The following is a 19,320-nucleotide window of genomic DNA, read 5'->3' as shown; positions in this document are numbered from 1 at the left end:
TTCCAGGGGCTGGGCTTGTCTGGTCTGGGTCTGGTCATGGTCTGGGGATGGTGAGGGTCGTGTGGGTTTGGTGGTGGCTCGGCTTGAAGAGACCTAGTGCCACTAGGAGTCCTTGGGCGAGAGGCAGCATGTGCGCAGGTTTGTGCTTCAGTTTCTAGAAGAGTTTAAGCGACTCAAGGTCATGTTCACTGGGCTGGCTTGGTCAAGAGGGTGCCTAGGTGGGTTGGTTCGGGTTTGGCTCAAGGTGGCTAGGGCGTGGCTCGAGTATTTTGGGAGATGGCTCTGTGTGTTCATTAACGTGTCAAAAACGAAAATTAAGGAACTAAAATTAAATCCATGGGTCCACGGGTGTGGCTCATGACTTGTAAGGGTAGAATAAATAATAAAAATGCTATGTTTAAAATTTGGGATCAAAATAATGAGTTTGGAATTTTTCGGGATTTAATCGCCGCACAAAACGCTAATTAAAGAATTTAATTGAAAAGCCTAGTTTTGTGCTTCATAAAATTATGGAAAATTATATTTAAACTTAAATAATTATTTAGAATAATCTCATGTCATTAAAAGTGATAAAAAGATAAATTCAAGAAATTTTACGTCCAGGGGCAAAACGGTCTTTCTACACTTAACAAAATACGTAAACGCTTGGCAGCGTCCCAAAGGATCATAACGCATGTTAAATGATATTATATGATTTAAAATGATGATTTTGATGATAATATGTATTTTTATGATTTATGTTAAAGCTGTGCAATTTATACTGTTTGAAAAAGCTATTTTTGGAAAGATATCGTATTTTATGAATTTTAAAGAAAAGAAAAAATGTTTTGAGTGATCTGAATTGAATGTGGCAAAAGATATGATTTATGATATATGATTTTGTGGAATAACGTGATGGAAAAAAGCCCCAAAGGGAACCTATTTATGGGAAAAGGCCCAGATGGAATCCCATGTTTAGGAAAAGGCCCTCGAGGGAAACCGTCTATGGGAAAAGGCTCCCGAGGGAACCCAAACGATCGTATTTCCACGGTGGAGCCTAGTGCACACTCCCATGGACCATGTGGAACTAAGACTGCAGTCGACCAAAGGATAAAAGCTAGTCACTTTCAAGGATCAAACTTCACCCAAAATGATATATGATTCAAAACTTTACGATTTTAATGATTTTATGATATATGATTCATGATGGTGATTAAAGCTATTTTAAAATGATTTTTATGCTTAAAGTTATTTTAAAATGATTTTACTATTTATGATTTAATTATACTTAAATGATTTTTAATTGTTTATTTATGTTCAAAAGATTATTTTAAATAAAAATATGATTTTTAAATGCATGTGGATGTATAGGTATTATTTGTTATCCATGTTTAGAACGTGTTGAGTCTTTAGACTCACTAGGTTTGTATGATGCAGGATTTGATGATTTTTGGAGGCGATGACGATTGAGTCGATCAAGTGCAGCAGTACACACCCGAGGGCCTTTATGTTTCCGAACTAGCTAGATAAATTAAGATTTAAAGATTATGTTAATAATTTTTATTATAGATATTCTTATACTTTATTTTTATTGTTAGTGATCTTTTCAAAGTCAATTTAGGAAGTTTTGGTTAGGGGATGATTTAGGATTTATTTTATGCACTTGAGATTTAAATTGTTAAATTATTATGATTCATGATTATGCAAAATTATTTTATTAGTAATTTAGAATTTACGATTTAGGATTAGAAAAAAAAATCGAGGTCGTTTCAGTACCGCTCAAAGACTTTGGTTTTTATAGTACAACACTTGTACACACCCACTTCAATAGGACTTATCTTTTGCCTACTGAAACTCTTAGTTTCTCAACACAATAAAACCGATACAACAAGGTTATGGAAAATACTCTTTTCCAGTTTACAAACTCTTCTCAAATATGTAATAACGCGATAATGATTGTAGAGAGTGTGGGGCCCCGGGTCCGATATCTAATACTAATAATTATAATTGTAACAAACCAAATGATTTAGTAAATACATAATTTGTGGTTCACAAATTCACATAAACATCGTCAAAATAATTTAATGGTCTCAAATGTTTGAAATATAATTTTCAACATGCCAACAAAAAGTAGTGAACCAAAGAAATCCAAACATCATCACATAGCTCCTAAGACCCGAGAATCCCACTCTAACTCGTATCTCCTCGCCTGGAGCTGGAATCTGGCATCCCAAACCTCGCCTCACCTACCGTCAAGCACATGAAAACAAGAGGTAGCCGACGTGCCGGTGAGTATAAACCCAGTATGATACAATCAATAACATATGAAAATTAACATTTCAAATATCTCATATAAAATTCATAAAGATGCAATATAATGCAATGCATGATCAGAAGCTGTGGGCTATCAATAAATCTCAATATCAAGTGAATCATCTGGTCATAGGGTACCCAAGGGAATAGAATCACCCAGCAACATCCACCGACTCATCCGCTCGGGGTGGGGTGCTGTGTTCTACAATCCCAGGACTATTGTGCGCCTATAAAGAGTGTTCAGGCCATAGCAGCGACCTCCGCATACACTATGCCAACTCAACTATAGCCCCATACGTCCAACAAATCAATAAATCAAGGCGACCTCCGCCATATCAAATCTGAATCAAAAAGTGGCTCAATATGCAATGTAATGATGCAAATCAATATCATCATTTCGATATCATAATCAACTCATCTCAATACAACAATCATCATCAAATCACCAATAGTTCATCGATCCATAGAGTTTTCAATTTAAAAAAAAATGATACATTTACCTCGTATGTTACCGACCGTAACATACCTTTCAAATATTACCAAAAGAAGATCGAAATGTGTAGGTGAGAAGTTTTGGACCTTTGAATTCTACTATAACTCAAGAACTTTGATCATCTATCAAAACAAAGTAGTTTCTGTTCAAAATTCATAATTAATTCAATACTGCTTCGAATCAAGATCCGTAAATTTCTTAACCGTAATATACCATAAAAACATTTATTGAATCATTTTATCAAACACATGACATGCGTGCTAAAGAGTTAGCTCCTTTAATTTGCCCTTACCTTCAATTCCATTTCTTTTCAAAATATCAATACATACAATAATAATACCATCAATCATTATATTAACAACTTTACCTCAACACTCAAACCATACAACACATTGTTTTCCCTTCAATCACTAAACCAAGTAAATAAGCTTTCTTACCTTGCTTATAAACTCTTGAGGAGAAGAACTTCTAATCTCCAAGAAAATATTAAGGCTTCAATCAAAGATTAATGTCTTGGAAGAAATTGGATTGAAGGAGAATGAAGAATCCTAGCTCAAAACCAATGGAGAGAAAAGAAGGAGAATGAAAATGAGTAAAAAGATGATCCCATTCGATTTTATGGCCTACCAAACACCAAAACACGTTTTCTAACTTGCTGGGCGCTCGGGCATTACAATTCCTCCCCTCTAAAATAGATTTCGTCCTCGAAATCAATCATCTCTTTCAAGTCTAACATATAATAATCAATACTGAAAATAAAACCGAGAATAGAAGCATACTTCATTTGAATAACTCTGGATATTTTTGTCTCATTTTGTCTTATAATTCCCAAGTTGCCTCCTCGACACCATGTCTGCTCCACTGTACTTTAACCAATGGTATCAATTTATTTCTAAGTTGTTTATCTTTTCTGTCTAGAATCTGAATCGATCTCTCAATGTAGCTCAAATTCTGATCTAACTCAACCTCATCGGGTGGAAGTGCATGAGAAGGATCTGGATGATATTTCCTCAACATGGACACATGAAAAACATCATGAACATCTGTTAACGCAGGAGGAAGAGCTAATCTATAAGCCAAATCACCAACACGTTCCAAAATCTCATACGGACCTATGAATCTCGGCGATAATTTACCCTTCTTTCCAAATCTAACTGTACCACGGAAAGGAGATATTTTCAGAAAAACTCTGTCACCTTTCTCAAAAATCAACGGCCGTCTCCTGATGTTCGCATACTTAGCCTGTCTATCCTGAGCAGCTCTCATACGACTCTGAATCAATTTCACCTTCTCTGTCATATCTCTTATCATATCAGGTCCTACAATTGGTGCTTCAGATAAATCGTCTCAATACAGAGGAGATCGCCACTTCCTGCCATATAGTGCTTCAAATGGTGACATTCCAATGCTCACTTGATAACTATTGTTATAAGAAAACTCGACAAGTGGTAACGAATCCTGCCAACCAATGACAAAATCCATAACTACAGCTCTCAACATATCCTCTAATGTCTGAATAGTATGTTCAGACTGTCCGTCTGTCTGAGGATGATAGGCTATACTCAAATGCAAACGAGTACCAAGGGCCTCTTGTAAACTCTGTCAAAAATGAGAAGAAAATCTGGGATCACGATCTGATACAATGGACTTAGGCACACCATGCAATCTCAAAACTTCTCTGATATACAATATGGCCATCTGATCATGCCTATATGTCATCTGTTAAGGAATAAAACATGAAGACTTGGTTAATCTATCAACGATAACACAAATTGAATCGCAACCCCTCGACGACCTCGGCAATTTCGTGACAAAGTCCATGGTGATATGGTCCCACTTCCATTCTGGAACCTTAAGGCTATGCAAAAGACCTCCTGGTCGCTTTATTTCTGCTTTCACTTGTTGACAATTCAAACAACGAGATACAAATTCTGCTATGTCAGATTTCATTCTTTTCCACAAAAATTGTTTCTTCAAATCATTGTACATCTTTTTACTTCCAGAGTGTACACTGAATTTACTGCAATGAGCATGACGCAAAATCTGTATCCTCAATTCTGAAATATTAGGAACTACAATACGATCATTCACAAACAAAATACCCTCATTATTGACCTGAAATTCTGATCGATGTCCTGATTTAACGAGTTCAACTGATTTCTGAATGCTTTGATTGAGCCTCTTTAATCTTTACAAACAACTCTGGCTCTGCCTGAATCATAAATACTCTTAGAGGTTGAGTATCTACCACAAAATCCAAACCAGAAATACAACATTCTTCCACTAGATCAGATACACTGCTAGTGATCAAAGACATATTACATACTTTTCTGCTCAAAGCATCAGCTGCTGCATTTGACTTGCCTGGATAATATTTTATTTCGCAATCATAGTCTTTCAACAAGTTTAACCAACGTCTTTGTCTCATGTTCAGCTCCGCTTGTGAAAAGAGATATTTCAAACTCTTATGATCAGTGAATATCTCAAATTTCTTCCCATACAAGTAGTGACGCCAAATCTTTAAGGCAAAAACCACTGCTGCTAGTTCCAAGTCATGCACTGGGTATCTAGACTCATGTGGCTTAAACTGTGGTGAAGCATAGGCAACCACACGGCCATGCTGCATTACTACACAACCCAGTCCTTGATGTGAAGCATCAGTGTGCACTGTAAATCCTCCTACACCTGATGGAATAGTCAGAACTGGAGCACTAGTCAATCTCTGCTTAAGTTCAACAAAACTAGCCTCACATGATTGCGACCAAATAAATGGTACATTTTTTGTGTCAGCTGGGTAATTGGCTTCGCAATCTGTGAGAATCTTTCAATAAATCTGCGATAATAGCCTGCCAAACCCATAAAACTACGTACCTCAGGAACTGATGTCGGTCTAGACCAATTGATGACTGCCTCAACTTTACTCGGATCAACTGATATACCAGCACTTGAAATCACATGTCCAAGGAAAACCATTCTATCCAACCAAAACTCGCATTTCGATAATTTAGCATACAACTTTTCAGTTCTCAAAATTTGCAAAACAGCTCTCAATGCTCGGCATACTCAATTTCAGATTTTGAATAAATAAGAATATCATCAATGAAGATCACAACAAATTGATCTATATACCTTTGAAACACATGGTTCATCTAATCCATAAATACAGCAGGTGCATTGGTCAACCCAAAAGGCATAACCAAAAATTCAAAATGCCCATACCTGGTACGAAAAGCAGTCTTAGGCACATCTGTCTCTCTAACTCTTAGCTGATGATATCCGGATCTTGAATCAATCTTAGAATATACTGAAGAACCCTGCAACTGGTCAAAGAGATCATCAATCCTTGGCAAAGGATACTTATTCTTTACTGTGGTTTTATTCAACTGTCTATAATCGACACAAAGCCTCACAGACCCGTATTTCTTCTTCACAAATAAAACTGGAGCACCCCAAGGTGAAACACTTGGTCTTATATATCCTTTAGCCAATAGATCCTCAAGTTGTTCCTTTAGTTCCTTTAGCTCAATTGGCGCCATCCTATAAGGAGCTCTAGAAATAGGTTGTGTACCTGGCATCAACTCAATGTTGAACTCAATCTCTCGGACTGGAGGAAATCCTGGAATTTCATCTGAAAATACATCTGAAAATTCACTAACAATTGGAATATCTGCCAATTTAGGTACTGACCTTGAAATATCAATTGCATAAACCAAGAAACATTCGACTCCTATCTGCAACAAACGAGTCATGGACAAAACAAATATCAAAGGAATCTTAGCTCGAGAACCTTTACCATAGAATGTCCAGTGATCTGTCATATCAGGTCTAAACTTAACAATCTTCTGAAAACAATCTACAATATCCACGTATCTTTTCAACATGTCAATACCAACTATGCAGTCAAAATCAGACATCTCCAACACAATGCAATCAATCTCAATGACATTATCCTCGTAACGAAATTCACAACCACTTATCATTTCTATTGACCTCATCACTTTGCCCAGTGGAGTAGAAATAGATAATGTAGATAATAATGGCATAGAATGCAATGAATGCAACGAGACAAAGTGCTCAGCTATGAAAGTATGTGATGCACCAGTATCCATCAAAACATAAGCAGGATAACTTGAAAGAAAACAATTACCTGCAATAACATTATCTGGAGAATTATGTGCCTCATCCTCAGTGAGTGCAAAAACTCGAGCCTGCTGTCTAGGTGGCTGTCCTACCCTGTGGCCACCACTATGTTTGTTCTGATCTGACCGGTTTGATTGCTGATAAGAATGAACTGTAGGGGTCTGACGATTCTGGTGACGTGTCTGTCTCGATGATCTCCCACTCTGAGATATTTCACTGCCACGATTAGGACACACTCGAGCATAGTGTCCCACCTGGTTACAGAAGTGGCAAGCTCCCGAGATTCCTCTACATTGATCGGTATAATGTCTACCACCACACTGGCCACAAGTTGTGCCTGAATAACCAGTGCTCTGAACTGAACCAGACTGTCTCTATCCACTAGAATTCGAAAAATTACTGCCATGCCTCTTAAATTTCTTCCCTCTAGCCCTAAACTGCTCTCTTATGTTGCCACTATTACCCTGTCTGAACTGCTGTCGGAACTGTGGCTGTTGGGGTCGTTGCGAATACTGAGAACCTCTCTGCCTAATGATTCCAGTTTCAGCTCCCTTGGCTCGATCAAGAGCCTCAGCAAAAGTGTTAGGCCTTCCAGTATTAACCAGGGTAAATATATCAGGATTAAGACCATTTATGAAATGATCGGCCTTAGCTTCTTCATCGGATGCTACATGAGGAGCAAATCTCAGTAAATTCGAGAACTTGGCAACATATTCCTCAATATTCAGATTTCCCTGCTTTAAATTTGCAAACTGGGCTCCCCTATCTTTCCTGTAAGAGGTAGGAAAGAAACGCTGATAAAATTCAGATTTAAAAATATCCCAGGTAACAATCGTACCTCGACCCTCTAAAGCTTTCTTGGTCATTATCCACCAACTCTTAGCAACATCCAATAACTGATGAACAACTAATTTGATTCTACGATCATCTGGATACTCAAGATATTCAAATAATTGATCCATATTCTCCAACCAGTTCTCACACTCTAATGCATTCTCAGTACCCTTCAACATCGGTGGGTGCAAAGACTGAAATCTGGCTAACAGTATCTCCATCGGAGTCGGAGTTATATCCATTTGAGTATGAGTAGCATTGCCCTGATCTTGTGCCACTGGTATGTCCTGTCTAGGTCTACCACGACCTCTACCTCGAGTAGCCATGTCTGATATAAAATAGATTAAACACATATAAAATCACGGTATCATAATCATCTCAATTTTGTATCAATCATCTCTGGCTCTTGAGACTCAACAATCTCAAAAATCTCGAATAAAACTCAACAATATAATATCTCAATTTAAATAATGTATTTCACATCATAGCACAATGAAAATGCTAACAAATATATCACACGATCAAGCAATTCAAACTGACTCGATCTACCCTGTTCCCAAATATCTTACGCTCTGATACCACCTAATGTGGGGCCCCGGGTCCGATATCTAATACTAATAATTATAATTGTAACAAACCAAATGATTTAGTAAATACATAATTTGTGGTTCACAAATTCACATAAATATCGTCAAAATAATTTAATGGTCTCAAATGTTTGAAATATAATTTTCAACATGCCAACAAAAAGTAGTGAACCAAAGAAATCCAAACATCATCACATAGCTCCTAAGACCCGAGAATCCCACTCTAACTCGTATCTCCTCGCCTCACCTACCGTCAAGCACATGAAAACAAGAGGTAACCGACGTGCCGGTGAGTATAAACCCAGTATGATACAATCAATAACATATGAGAATTAACATTTCAAATATCTCATATAAAATTCATAAAGATGCAATATAATGCAATGCATGATCAGAAGTTGTGGGCTATCAATAAATCTCAAGATCAAGTTAATCATCTGGTCATAGGGTACCCAAGGGAATAGAATCACCCAGCAACATCCATCGACTCATCCGCTCGGGGTGGGGTGCTGTGTTCTACAATCCCAGGACTATGGTGCGCCTATAGAGAGTGTTCAGGCCATAGCATCGACCTCCGCATACACTATGCCAACTCAACTATAGCCCCATACGTCCAACAAATCAATAAATCAAGGCGACCTCCGCCATATCAAATCTGAATCAAAAAGTGGCTCAATATGCAATGTAATGATGCAAATCAATATCATCATTTTGATATCATAATCAACTCATCTCAATACAACAATCATCATCAAATCACCAATAGTTCATCGAGACATAGAGTTTTCAATTTAAAATAAAAATGATACATTTACCTCGTATGTTACCGACCGTAACATACCTTTCAAATATTACAAAAAGAAGATCGAAATGTGTAGGTTAGAAGTCTTGAACCTTTGAATTCTACTATAACTCAAGAACTTTGATCATCTATCAAAACAAAGTAGTTTCTGTTCAAAATTCATAATTAATTCAATACTGCTTCGAATCAAGATCCGTAAATTTCTTAACCGTAATATACCATAAAAACATTTATTGAATCATTTTATCAAACACATGACACGCGTGCTAAAGAGTTAGCTCCTTTACTTTGCTCTTACCTTCAATTCTATTTCTTTTCAAAATATCAATACATACAATAATAATACCATCAATCATTATATTAAAAACTTTACCTCAACACTCAAACCAAACAACACATTGTTTTCCCTTTAATCACTAAACCAAGTAAATAAGCTTTCTTACCTTGCTTATAAACTCTTGAGGAGAAGAACTTCTAATCTCCAAGCAAATATTAAGGCTTCAATCAAAGATTAAAGTCTTGGAAGAAATTGGATTGAAGGAGAATGAAGAACCCTAGCTCTAAACCAATGGAGAGAAAAGAAGGAGAAGGAAAATGAGTAAAAAGATGATCCCATTCGATTTTATGCCTTCCCAAACACCAAAACACGTTTTCTATTTGCTGGGTGCTCAGGCATTACAGAGAGAGTAAGAAACAGTCAGCACAATATGATCTCAAAAGATCAGATAACTAATATGAAGCGTGTGCTGCTTTTCTGTATGTTGAGCTTTAATGATGATAAGAAAATCTGAGTGTTCAAATCAACGTTCGTATGTTAGAGAATAAGCTCGTAGTTTTTGGTAACTTGTAAACGTCGTTGATCTCGTGTATTTATAGAAGTCTTGAATCCAACGTCTATAAATAAAAACGGCTTCTTTGACTTCTGATAAAATCAGTTTTATTATTAAAAGAGTTCCTGCAAAAAGGCTTCAAAACAATCAGTCTTGTTTTATACCAAAATAGGTAAGGCCTATTAAATGACTTTGTTCAGCATTAATGAAGTATTTAATACTCGTACTTGGTAGAGTAACGGTAACATTTAATATAAGATCGATTGGTTCTGATTAAGTAAAAGTCAAGTTCTGCTTCTGTTTCTCTAAGCGGATAAGTACTCGAATAGTACCGCTTTTGTAAACGATAGGGGAACTACTGGTTTTATACTACGTACTGTTTTAAACTATTTCAGGTTTTTATTCACGGAATCTACTGGTTTTGACTATCATCACCACAATTAAATTAAGTCTATCAATGCATGTCATGAAAATGATATTTTTATGTAAAAGTATTTTCACTGTTGCTTGTGGTTTTATACGTATTATTTGTTTTCAAGAATATGATTTGTTGAGTCTTTAGACTCACTAGGTGTGATTGATGCATGTGAGTATGATAATAATGTTGAGGGAGGCTCGGATGCCTGATTTGACTGGACTGGAGGTGCACATAACCCGAGGAACAGCGCTTCTACTTTTTCGCACTTATGATTTAGGTTTATGATTTATGTTAAAGGTTTTTAAGACTATTTATTCATGATTTTTGAGTGATTTTTGAGAGGATGATACTCTTAGCAATATTTGAAAAGATTTTTTTTAGGTTTGGTAAAATAGTTTGACGATTTAATGTTTTGACTATTTCCTTTGATTTTCAAATATTAGTTGGTTGTTTTATTTTAAAATGATGCAAAAATATTTTATGCATGTGTTATGCATTCGGCCGAAATCTTTAGGTTTTTAAAAAATATTCTAGTACTTTTTAAACAAAACGAATAGCAGACGTTTCAATATATGTCATTAAAACTCAACAAATATCTTTTCGATTGTGGTGAATACAAAGCATAATTTATCAAAAATTTTGTACCATTAGATAACAAAAAATGTTCTTTACCACAACATTTAATCAAGTCTACAAAACCTGATTGTATTCATCATTGCTTTTTGTTGGTTTAGTTCCAAGAAATATCTTTTATCTCGAATAATAGTGTGCGTTATACCACTATCAGATATAAAACTTCAATGTGATTAGTTCCTTATATAGCTTTGTTCATAACATTTTTCATATTTGAACTTCAAAAAATATGCAATGAAAAAATTACTGACAGTACAAATGTAATTTATTGAAAAATATAACACATGTCATAATTATAAAATAAAACATTACTATATGAGTACATAAAAAATAAAATATTTTACATTTATATTCCACCAGTATATTGATTATAATGCATATCATAATTATACCATAAAATATTATCATATGAGTACATGAAAAAAATATTTTATATTTCTATTCCATCAATATATTGGTCATTTTCAGATAAATCATTCAGAAAATCTGCAGCATCAAAATGAGATGAATCACTCAAACAGTCACCGTGTTCAGTTAAGCTGGTCTCTTTTTCTTTTCTCTTTATTAATTCTTTATAAAGTTACAAATGTGATCGGGGGCTCGATAAATACGAGATCAATATCCTGGAGTGCCGCATCTAAAACAAGAATTTTCAAATCGTTTTGAGTGATTTCCATTAGAGCATCCGCATTCGTTGGGTGTTTAAACACCCACCAACTCATCAAAAATCATGAGGTCCACTGCCATATAATCATTATAACAACATATCTCTTTTAACCACATTCCTTTTAACATTCAAACTCATTATTTATGGGTCCCACTGCCACATACTCATTATAACAATATATCTCTTTTACCCACATTCTTTTAAACATTCAAATTCATTAATTAAATATTTAAAATAAAAAATAAAATATATACAATGGTTTACAAATAAAAATTAAAAAAAATTACAAATTTATTTTTTTGTAAAAAAACCTGAAAGTCAAAATTTAAAAACAAAATTTGAATGAATTTTTTTTAAAAAAAACCGAAATTCAAAATTTGAAAACAAAATAAAAATAATTCAAAACACGTGGGACCCGTGTGTAAGCAAATCAGCGACGATTTTTGAAAATCCGTAGCTAATAGCGACGGTTTGTTCAAAACCGTCGCTAATTATCCAATTTTTTTTAAAAAAAAAACTGACACAGGGGCGTTCATATGCGTTCATACATATGAACGCCCCACACCCTCTCTCATGTGAGTATAACACCCCTTTAACACCCAATGTGGGTGCCCTTAACACTCATGTTCTCATGATGCCTTTTTAGTTGGTCCTTCGTGACGCCCTTTTGAGATGAGTTATGGAAGTAACTATCTCGATTGTTTTCAAAATCACGGCCACGACCACGACCACTTCCACATCTACGACCTCGACCAAAACCTTGCCTTTGAATTGGATTTTTGTTTTCAGATTTAAATTCATTTTTACTTACAACATTTACTTCTTAAATTGCTATTGATCCAGTGGGTCGGGACCGATGATTTCTCATTAGCAGCTCGTTGTTCTTTTCCGTCACAAGAAGACATGTGATAACTTCGAGATATCTCGCAAATTCACGCACTCTATATTGTTGTTGTAGAGTTATATTTGATGCGTGAAAAGTGGAAAATGTTTTTTCAAGATTTTTCGATTTTGTAACCTCATGTCCACGAAATTTTAATTGCGAGATTATACGATACATTGCCGATTTGTAATCACTGATTTTCTTAAAATCTTGGAATCTTAACGTATTCCATACATCACGGGCGGTCGGAAGTATAAATTCCGTTATATGTTCAAATTTTTCCTTTAATCCTTCCATAAAGCAATGAGATCTTTTTCAATGAGATATTCACATTTTAATCCTTCATCAAGATGTCGACGCAAAAAATATCATAGCTTTTGTTTTTTCTTGTGATGGTAAGATACCATTTTCTTTAATGGTCTCATTTAGACTCAATGACTCAAGATGCATTTCTATATCGAGAGTCCATGGTATATAATTTCTTCCTGTAATGTCGAACGCAACGAATTTGAGCTTTACCAAATTTGACATGGTGGTACTAGAAAAATAACAATTCATTTTATTAGTTAAGTTCTAAATCTATTAGTATGACAATACAAAGTAGCGGATAAATTATAAATATAAGCATTCTTAAAAATAAAGAAAAAACGCGATGCGGATATTATCCGATACTTTGAAAGAACCTTAAAAAATTATTATAGTGAGTATAATAACCAAAATTATTATCAGATATAGTGAGTATAATAACCAAAATTATTATACAAAATAACCTTGAAAGAACCATCATCTTCTTTCTTGAAAAATCGATGAAGAAAACTTTTTAGGGAGGAAGAGTAAGTATGGAGTGATTGAATGTGTTTGTAAAATCATATTTATAGGATAAAAACTAGTCGTTTATGACCATTTACAAAATCTCAAAAAAATAAATGTATGTATATGCATAATTTTATGGTAATAATATGATTTATATAATATTAATCATGTTTAAATAATTTTGTGTATCACATCACATTATTATAATGAGGTGTCAGTGACTCCTTTTATATAACATTGTGACATTATTCAAATATATATATATATAATTATTATATAACACAATAAAAATATATAAACAGTGAAATAGTCACATCACGTTATTATAATGAGGTGTCATAGACTCCTTTTATATAATAACATGATATTATTCAAATATATATACTATAAATAAACAGTAACATAATAAAAATATTTAAACAATGTAATAATATAATCATATCATGTTATTATAATAAGATGTCATTTACTCATTTTATATAATAACATGATATTGTATATTAAATATATATACAAAATTATAAATAAATAGTAAAATAAATATTTTTACTTTTGAATATTGTTACATTTTTTCTTATGTTTTGGAGCTTAAAAAATATAGAGAACTTTCGAGTATAGTGCTGATAACATGTTTAAAATAAAATTTATGGTAAAAAATAAAATCTCAAACTCACAAAATATATTAAATATATACACATTTTATAAAATTTTATCAACTCAATTTTGTATCTTTTTCACAAATCAGAATACCTATTTATAAATTTTTTTTAAAATAATTTAAAAATAATTATATCATTAGATACATTATCACCGACTAATTTTCGATATTCTAACTTTTATTTTCAACAAATTAACTTTCATTTCTGCGTGAACACATAGTATACGAAATAACGAATGTACAAATTCATAATGAAAAGGTCAGAGAATCCAAATATGACGTAATCGTATCATATGGCTTATCTCCGGGTGGAGCACAGCCTTTGGATCAGTGGGATCCACATGTAGGACCCACACTGATCCAAGGGCTGTGCTGGATCATATATGATTGACAGGTGACTGTAACCTGCTCTCTCTAAAAGAACAACTTCCCATTATCACAAAAGCATTATTGTCATTATTATCACATCTCATCCTTTTTTTTCCTATCTTTGAGCCAAAAACAATGGAAAAAAATGGAAGCTTGGAAATGGCGGAGGAAGCACACCTCCGCTATGTTCGCTTGAAAATCAAGTGTAACAAGGTTTACATATTACACATTTTGTTTTTTTTTTTCCTTTTAAATCGATAAATCAAATTTTCTTCTTGGTTTTTTGTTTTTTTGGCATGCTGAAAATCTTGTCTTTTTCTTGAACAAATCACATTTCCTTGAGAAATTAATTCTTTTTAAAATCTTTCATCATATCACAGTTCTTTTTGAGGGTCAGTATCATTAGCTTCAAACTTAGTTCGATCAACTCGTGAGTTTTTTATTGCTTAATAATTTGATTTGTTAGGATTTTTCGAAACTCGTACGTATTTTCTATACCATGTTGTTATTATATTATTATGAAATTGAGCCATCGTAATAAGAACTTTTCCTTCAAAGAAAACAAGAATAATAAAATAGAAATCACACCTTATTTTTTATGCAAAGAAAATTTATCCAATGTCATTGCATTTTACACAAAAATTCCTATATAAAAAGTTAGTTTTATATACAAATATGTACTAATTGACATTGATTTAACTATCAACTAGGATGGGATAGAGAGGTTCTATATGTTCAACCGTAACAGCAGAATGAAGAAGCTTTTGCTTGACTACTGTAGGCTTACTTCAATCAGCTTCCTTTCGACTCGATTCGTGATCGATCATCGTGCTTTCTTGATCGATAAAACTCCGAATCAGGTGATCGAATGGATAATCTTTGCATATATGTGATCTTTTGCGTGTGGTTTTTGAGGTGAATTCTCAATCGGGCTTTTGTTTATCCAATAATATGGCAAATTTTTTTTCAGCTCGGTTTGGATGATAACGATCAAATCGATGCACTGATCGATGGAAATGGTGCTTGATGGATTGGACAAAGAAGCTCATTAAACAACGAGGGAAGGTTTGGTCACTCTAGTGAAATATTAGCCAGTCTGTAGCTGCTTCTTATCCCAAGAATCTTTTGGTATTTTGTTGAGGCAAATTTAGCAATGCTTTTTTGTTTCATGTTTTTACTCCACACTCTAGCAAAGTGTATCGATAATATTTGTGAACACGTTTTAAACTTTTGTCTCCCGTAGTTTATGTTTTTCAATGTAGTTTATGCGATTTATTATATTACATAGGTTTATTCTGACAGTAGTACAAGGGTTTTCGTTCTTGTACCAACAATAATCTTGGGAAAGGCAAGGGCTATATCCTTATATTAGGATCGTATTCAATTGTCTTGATTCGTGAAATATGATTGAGAACGTGAGAGGGAGAATAAATATGGGGGAAGCGGGGATTGCATCCTATTTCTTTACTGTAAAAACCTTGCTCCTTACACTTGGCCACTTGGGAGATGGTAACAGGCGAAGCTAGCAGAGATTCGAACCAAACTTGGACTTCAATGGATTTAGACACAGCCACGCTTAGGAGGCCAAGCCGACGGAGTTTCAAACCTGACTAGACTTCGATGGTAACAGGCCAAGCAGGGTTTGATGGGTTCCAAGATTCTGGTTTACCCCCCTAGTCCCACCAGATTCAACACACTTTTCACGCAAGATGCTAATGCAATTTCAGGGGATAACAAATGAAAGCATTGTCGAGTGATGCTTCATTTCCCTTGTCTCCACCAAACGGCAACCCAGACATGTGTACTTTTATTCCGACATTAGATTCATGAGATCCATAAAACTTTTCTGATCGGTCAATCAGGACTCCAATCCCCTTCACACATTATTTACAAACTTAACCAAAAACATTTTGCTTTCGTAGGATTGATATCATGAAAACTAGGAAATTCATCCCAATAAGTGAAATTATCAAGTATGTTTCAAGTTCTTGAAACGACAAGAGTGATAATCAAGTCAAACAAGTAAACTAGGTGTATCAGTCATCCATTCGTTTCAAAAATCACAGGCCATCCCCAATATAGTGTACTCAAGCGGGTAGTTGGAGTTTATCGTTGTTCTTCAAGCTGGAACGGTGAAATGAACAAAGATCGGGTAAGGAAATGAAATGTGAGCTAAAATACACCGTGAACTAAAAATAATTACCTTTGGAAGTAATAGTAAAAGAAATCGGCATACAGCAGAGTCTGAACAAGACCTGAAATCCAGGCTGCAGAAGACAACCAGTGAACGATATTTGGTGTTAATTTTTTGGTATACAAGTAGAAGTTTTTTAACAAAGCGAAAATATGTAGACACAAAACAATATCCAAACACAGTGCGGGCGTGTGTGTGTGTATAGATTTAAATAGAATAGGGTGACATACTTATCCAGTGGATAAAGTGTGGCTCGGTGAAGTAGCGATAGATCCAGTTCAAAATATATAGAGCCCGGTAAGCACTGCAAAAAAAACAAAAAAAGATTCGAAGAGTTTTAGCAGATTTAGAACGTTACCTGCAGTCTTAATTTCCTAAAAAAGTAGCCTATTGACAAGTAAAATTCCAAGAAACATCAACGATGGCTCCTGCGACAATAAAATTTAAATCGATACTATTACCTGACATTAATGCATAATATGAACCACTGCCAAACACCTTTCGGGGTACCTTGGCAATGGCATGAAGTAGTGCCACTGATATTTCCAAGAACATTCCTTCTGATGATGTTTGTTGATAAATCATAAACATTTTATTGAAATTGTCACTATTTTCTAGCAAGAACGGGGAGGTAGAGTGCTTTGTAAATCAATATTCCTTAAAACTTGAACTTGAAAAAGAGATTACTTAAAAAATGTAGCATCATCTTGTAAACTAAATGATGGAAACCCAATTTCTGTAGCACATTTTGTAATTTAGATCATGTGATTTTCTGGCTATGCATGTCTCTGCCCCTCCAAAATCCATGGAACGATATCCTGGGTACATCCGACGCTTCTAAGTTCTAATTAGAGTGTTTTGTTTATTTACACTTGATTTCATGGTTCCTAAACTACTTAAGTTGGGGATGTCGAATTTATAAATGGATGCTTTGACATTAAGCTAACTCATAAACTCGGCAAAAATATTAACAAATAAAAATGGAAAAATGAAAACTTAAATGGATAAAGCACAAACATTTGAACACATGACAAGCAAAACTTGAAATCAATAACTAAGAACTGGACATAGTAGGAGAGGAAAAAACACCACTAGACCCAATCTGAACGAAGAGAAATTTCTCAGGCAAGACACAATTACTATAAAATTCAAAATGAATATTATCATACGATTTAGAATACGAAACAAGAAAATTACCCGAGAAGAAAAACATATTGCCCAGTCAAGTTGTCGATATTTCTGGTTCTCTGCAGCAAAACCAGCTGAGGAATAATGGCAACAGCTTCCAAGAACAAGGAAAATGCCCACAATACCTGTATATAAAAAAATGTTCTGACGCCTTTACTTGAATAAAATCAAGATATGTAGCAGCCATAAGAAAAAAGTTAAGAGTACCTCTCTGAGGGTAAACTTCTCATGTAAGATCAAAGCTAAGACCAAACATGGCAGCAGTAGAAAATAGTGGCGAAATGTGTCCTGGTCTTTGTCGTAGGATCGGCGGACTATCTTGTGCTTCCTAATGTACCAGACAATAGAAAAAGAACTTCCGAGAAATATTAATTTCATAAGTGTATTATATATGGAAATAAATTTTGTAAACAGATCCAAGTAGCGAGTGGCAAACACAATAGCATAGAGCTCTTGTGTCTTCAGAGAAATGCCTGCGTCATAAAAATGGATACAACATCAACCCAGATGAACAGAAAAACGGGATATTATGATGGGCTGACAGTAATCAAAATAAAATGAAATACAAGAAAACTATAATTTTTAATCAAGGAAAAACAAGAGTAAACGAAAAATCTATTCAAGGGATAAAACTCATTTGACGATTAACCCTCGTGCACAAATTATTCTACACCATCATAAAGAACTTATCAAAACCAATCCTAATCTCTAGCAATTGCCACAACCTCATTAATATCAAACTCTTTTCACATTTGACCTGTACGATTGCCCACAACCACGAAACTATGAACTCAAAGACCAACCTTAAAATATCACCTAGCACCACCAAAAAACATTTCCTCACATGGGCACAATGCAAAACATTTGACATAATAATTATGATACCCAACATTACCCAAATTGAAAATCAAAAGCATCCATCCTGGACACCATTATTCAAGATTCCAAATCTCACACGCAAACACAAAGATACATTCCTATCACAACATCAGAGTAGCGGAAATTAGAAGATAAAGGGTCTTAAATCATAAAAATCAAAACTTTTTGGGAACTTGTCATAGCAAAGGAAGCAGAATAAGAGATGAAAAACATGATTACCAGCACAAGATTTGATAGTGTTAATCTTGAGAAGCAAAACAAGGATACTTGCCAGATGGGTCAAGTCCCCTGCTAGCCTAAATATATTCATCTTCTCTCCCCCTATCTCCTTGCTCACTTTTTGTTTAAATCAACCAAAAAATCAAAATTTTCAAGAGCCCGCAAACACAGATCTGTGCAGAATTCCCTTTAGATACACTATATGTTTCTGGGTTGATCCAAACAACGAACAGGGAATGGAAAATTCGCTGAAATGATTTCTACTTCTTCCGCTTCCGTTTCAGTCATCATGCGAGCATTTCATTGTTTTATACATACACATTCATTTTATTTTTATTATATTATTATATATATAAATTTGTTTAAAGTAAAAATTTAGGTAAAAAATAAAAATATCAAACTCACAAAATATATTAAATTA

At 34.5% G+C, this 19,320-nt stretch overlaps 2 protein-coding genes across 2 annotated transcripts; one reads left to right on the top strand and one right to left on the bottom strand.

The window, feature by feature from the left end:
• The first annotated feature begins 14,499 nt into the window (after positions 1-14,499).
• Positions 14,500-15,702, top strand: LOC142550830 (small ubiquitin-related modifier 2-like). The gene is made up of 3 exons (XM_075659881.1): positions 14,500-14,632; positions 15,130-15,279; positions 15,390-15,702. Exons 1-3 carry the CDS (start codon positions 14,555-14,557, stop codon positions 15,444-15,446), a joined length of 285 nt encoding a protein of 94 aa, XP_075515996.1. The 5' UTR covers positions 14,500-14,554; the 3' UTR covers positions 15,447-15,702.
• Positions 15,703-16,221: 519 nt separating this feature from the next.
• LOC142551170 (ER lumen protein-retaining receptor-like) lies at positions 16,222-19,203 on the bottom strand. The gene is made up of 6 exons (XM_075660247.1): positions 18,900-19,203; positions 18,009-18,274; positions 17,811-17,926; positions 16,844-16,917; positions 16,623-16,686; positions 16,222-16,543 (listed from the first exon to the last, which is right to left on the bottom strand). Exons 1-6 carry the CDS (start codon positions 18,988-18,990, stop codon positions 16,507-16,509), a joined length of 648 nt encoding a protein of 215 aa, XP_075516362.1. The 5' UTR covers positions 18,991-19,203; the 3' UTR covers positions 16,222-16,506.
• Positions 19,204-19,320: the final 117 nt, after the last annotated feature.

This window comes from Primulina tabacum, chromosome 7 (assembly GCF_025594145.1).
Source record: "Primulina tabacum isolate GXHZ01 chromosome 7, ASM2559414v2, whole genome shotgun sequence".
Lineage (NCBI taxonomy): Eukaryota > Viridiplantae > Streptophyta > Magnoliopsida > Lamiales > Gesneriaceae > Primulina > Primulina tabacum.
The sequence above is the reverse complement of the archived record's forward strand: the minus strand, read 5'-3'. Positions and strand labels throughout refer to the sequence as shown.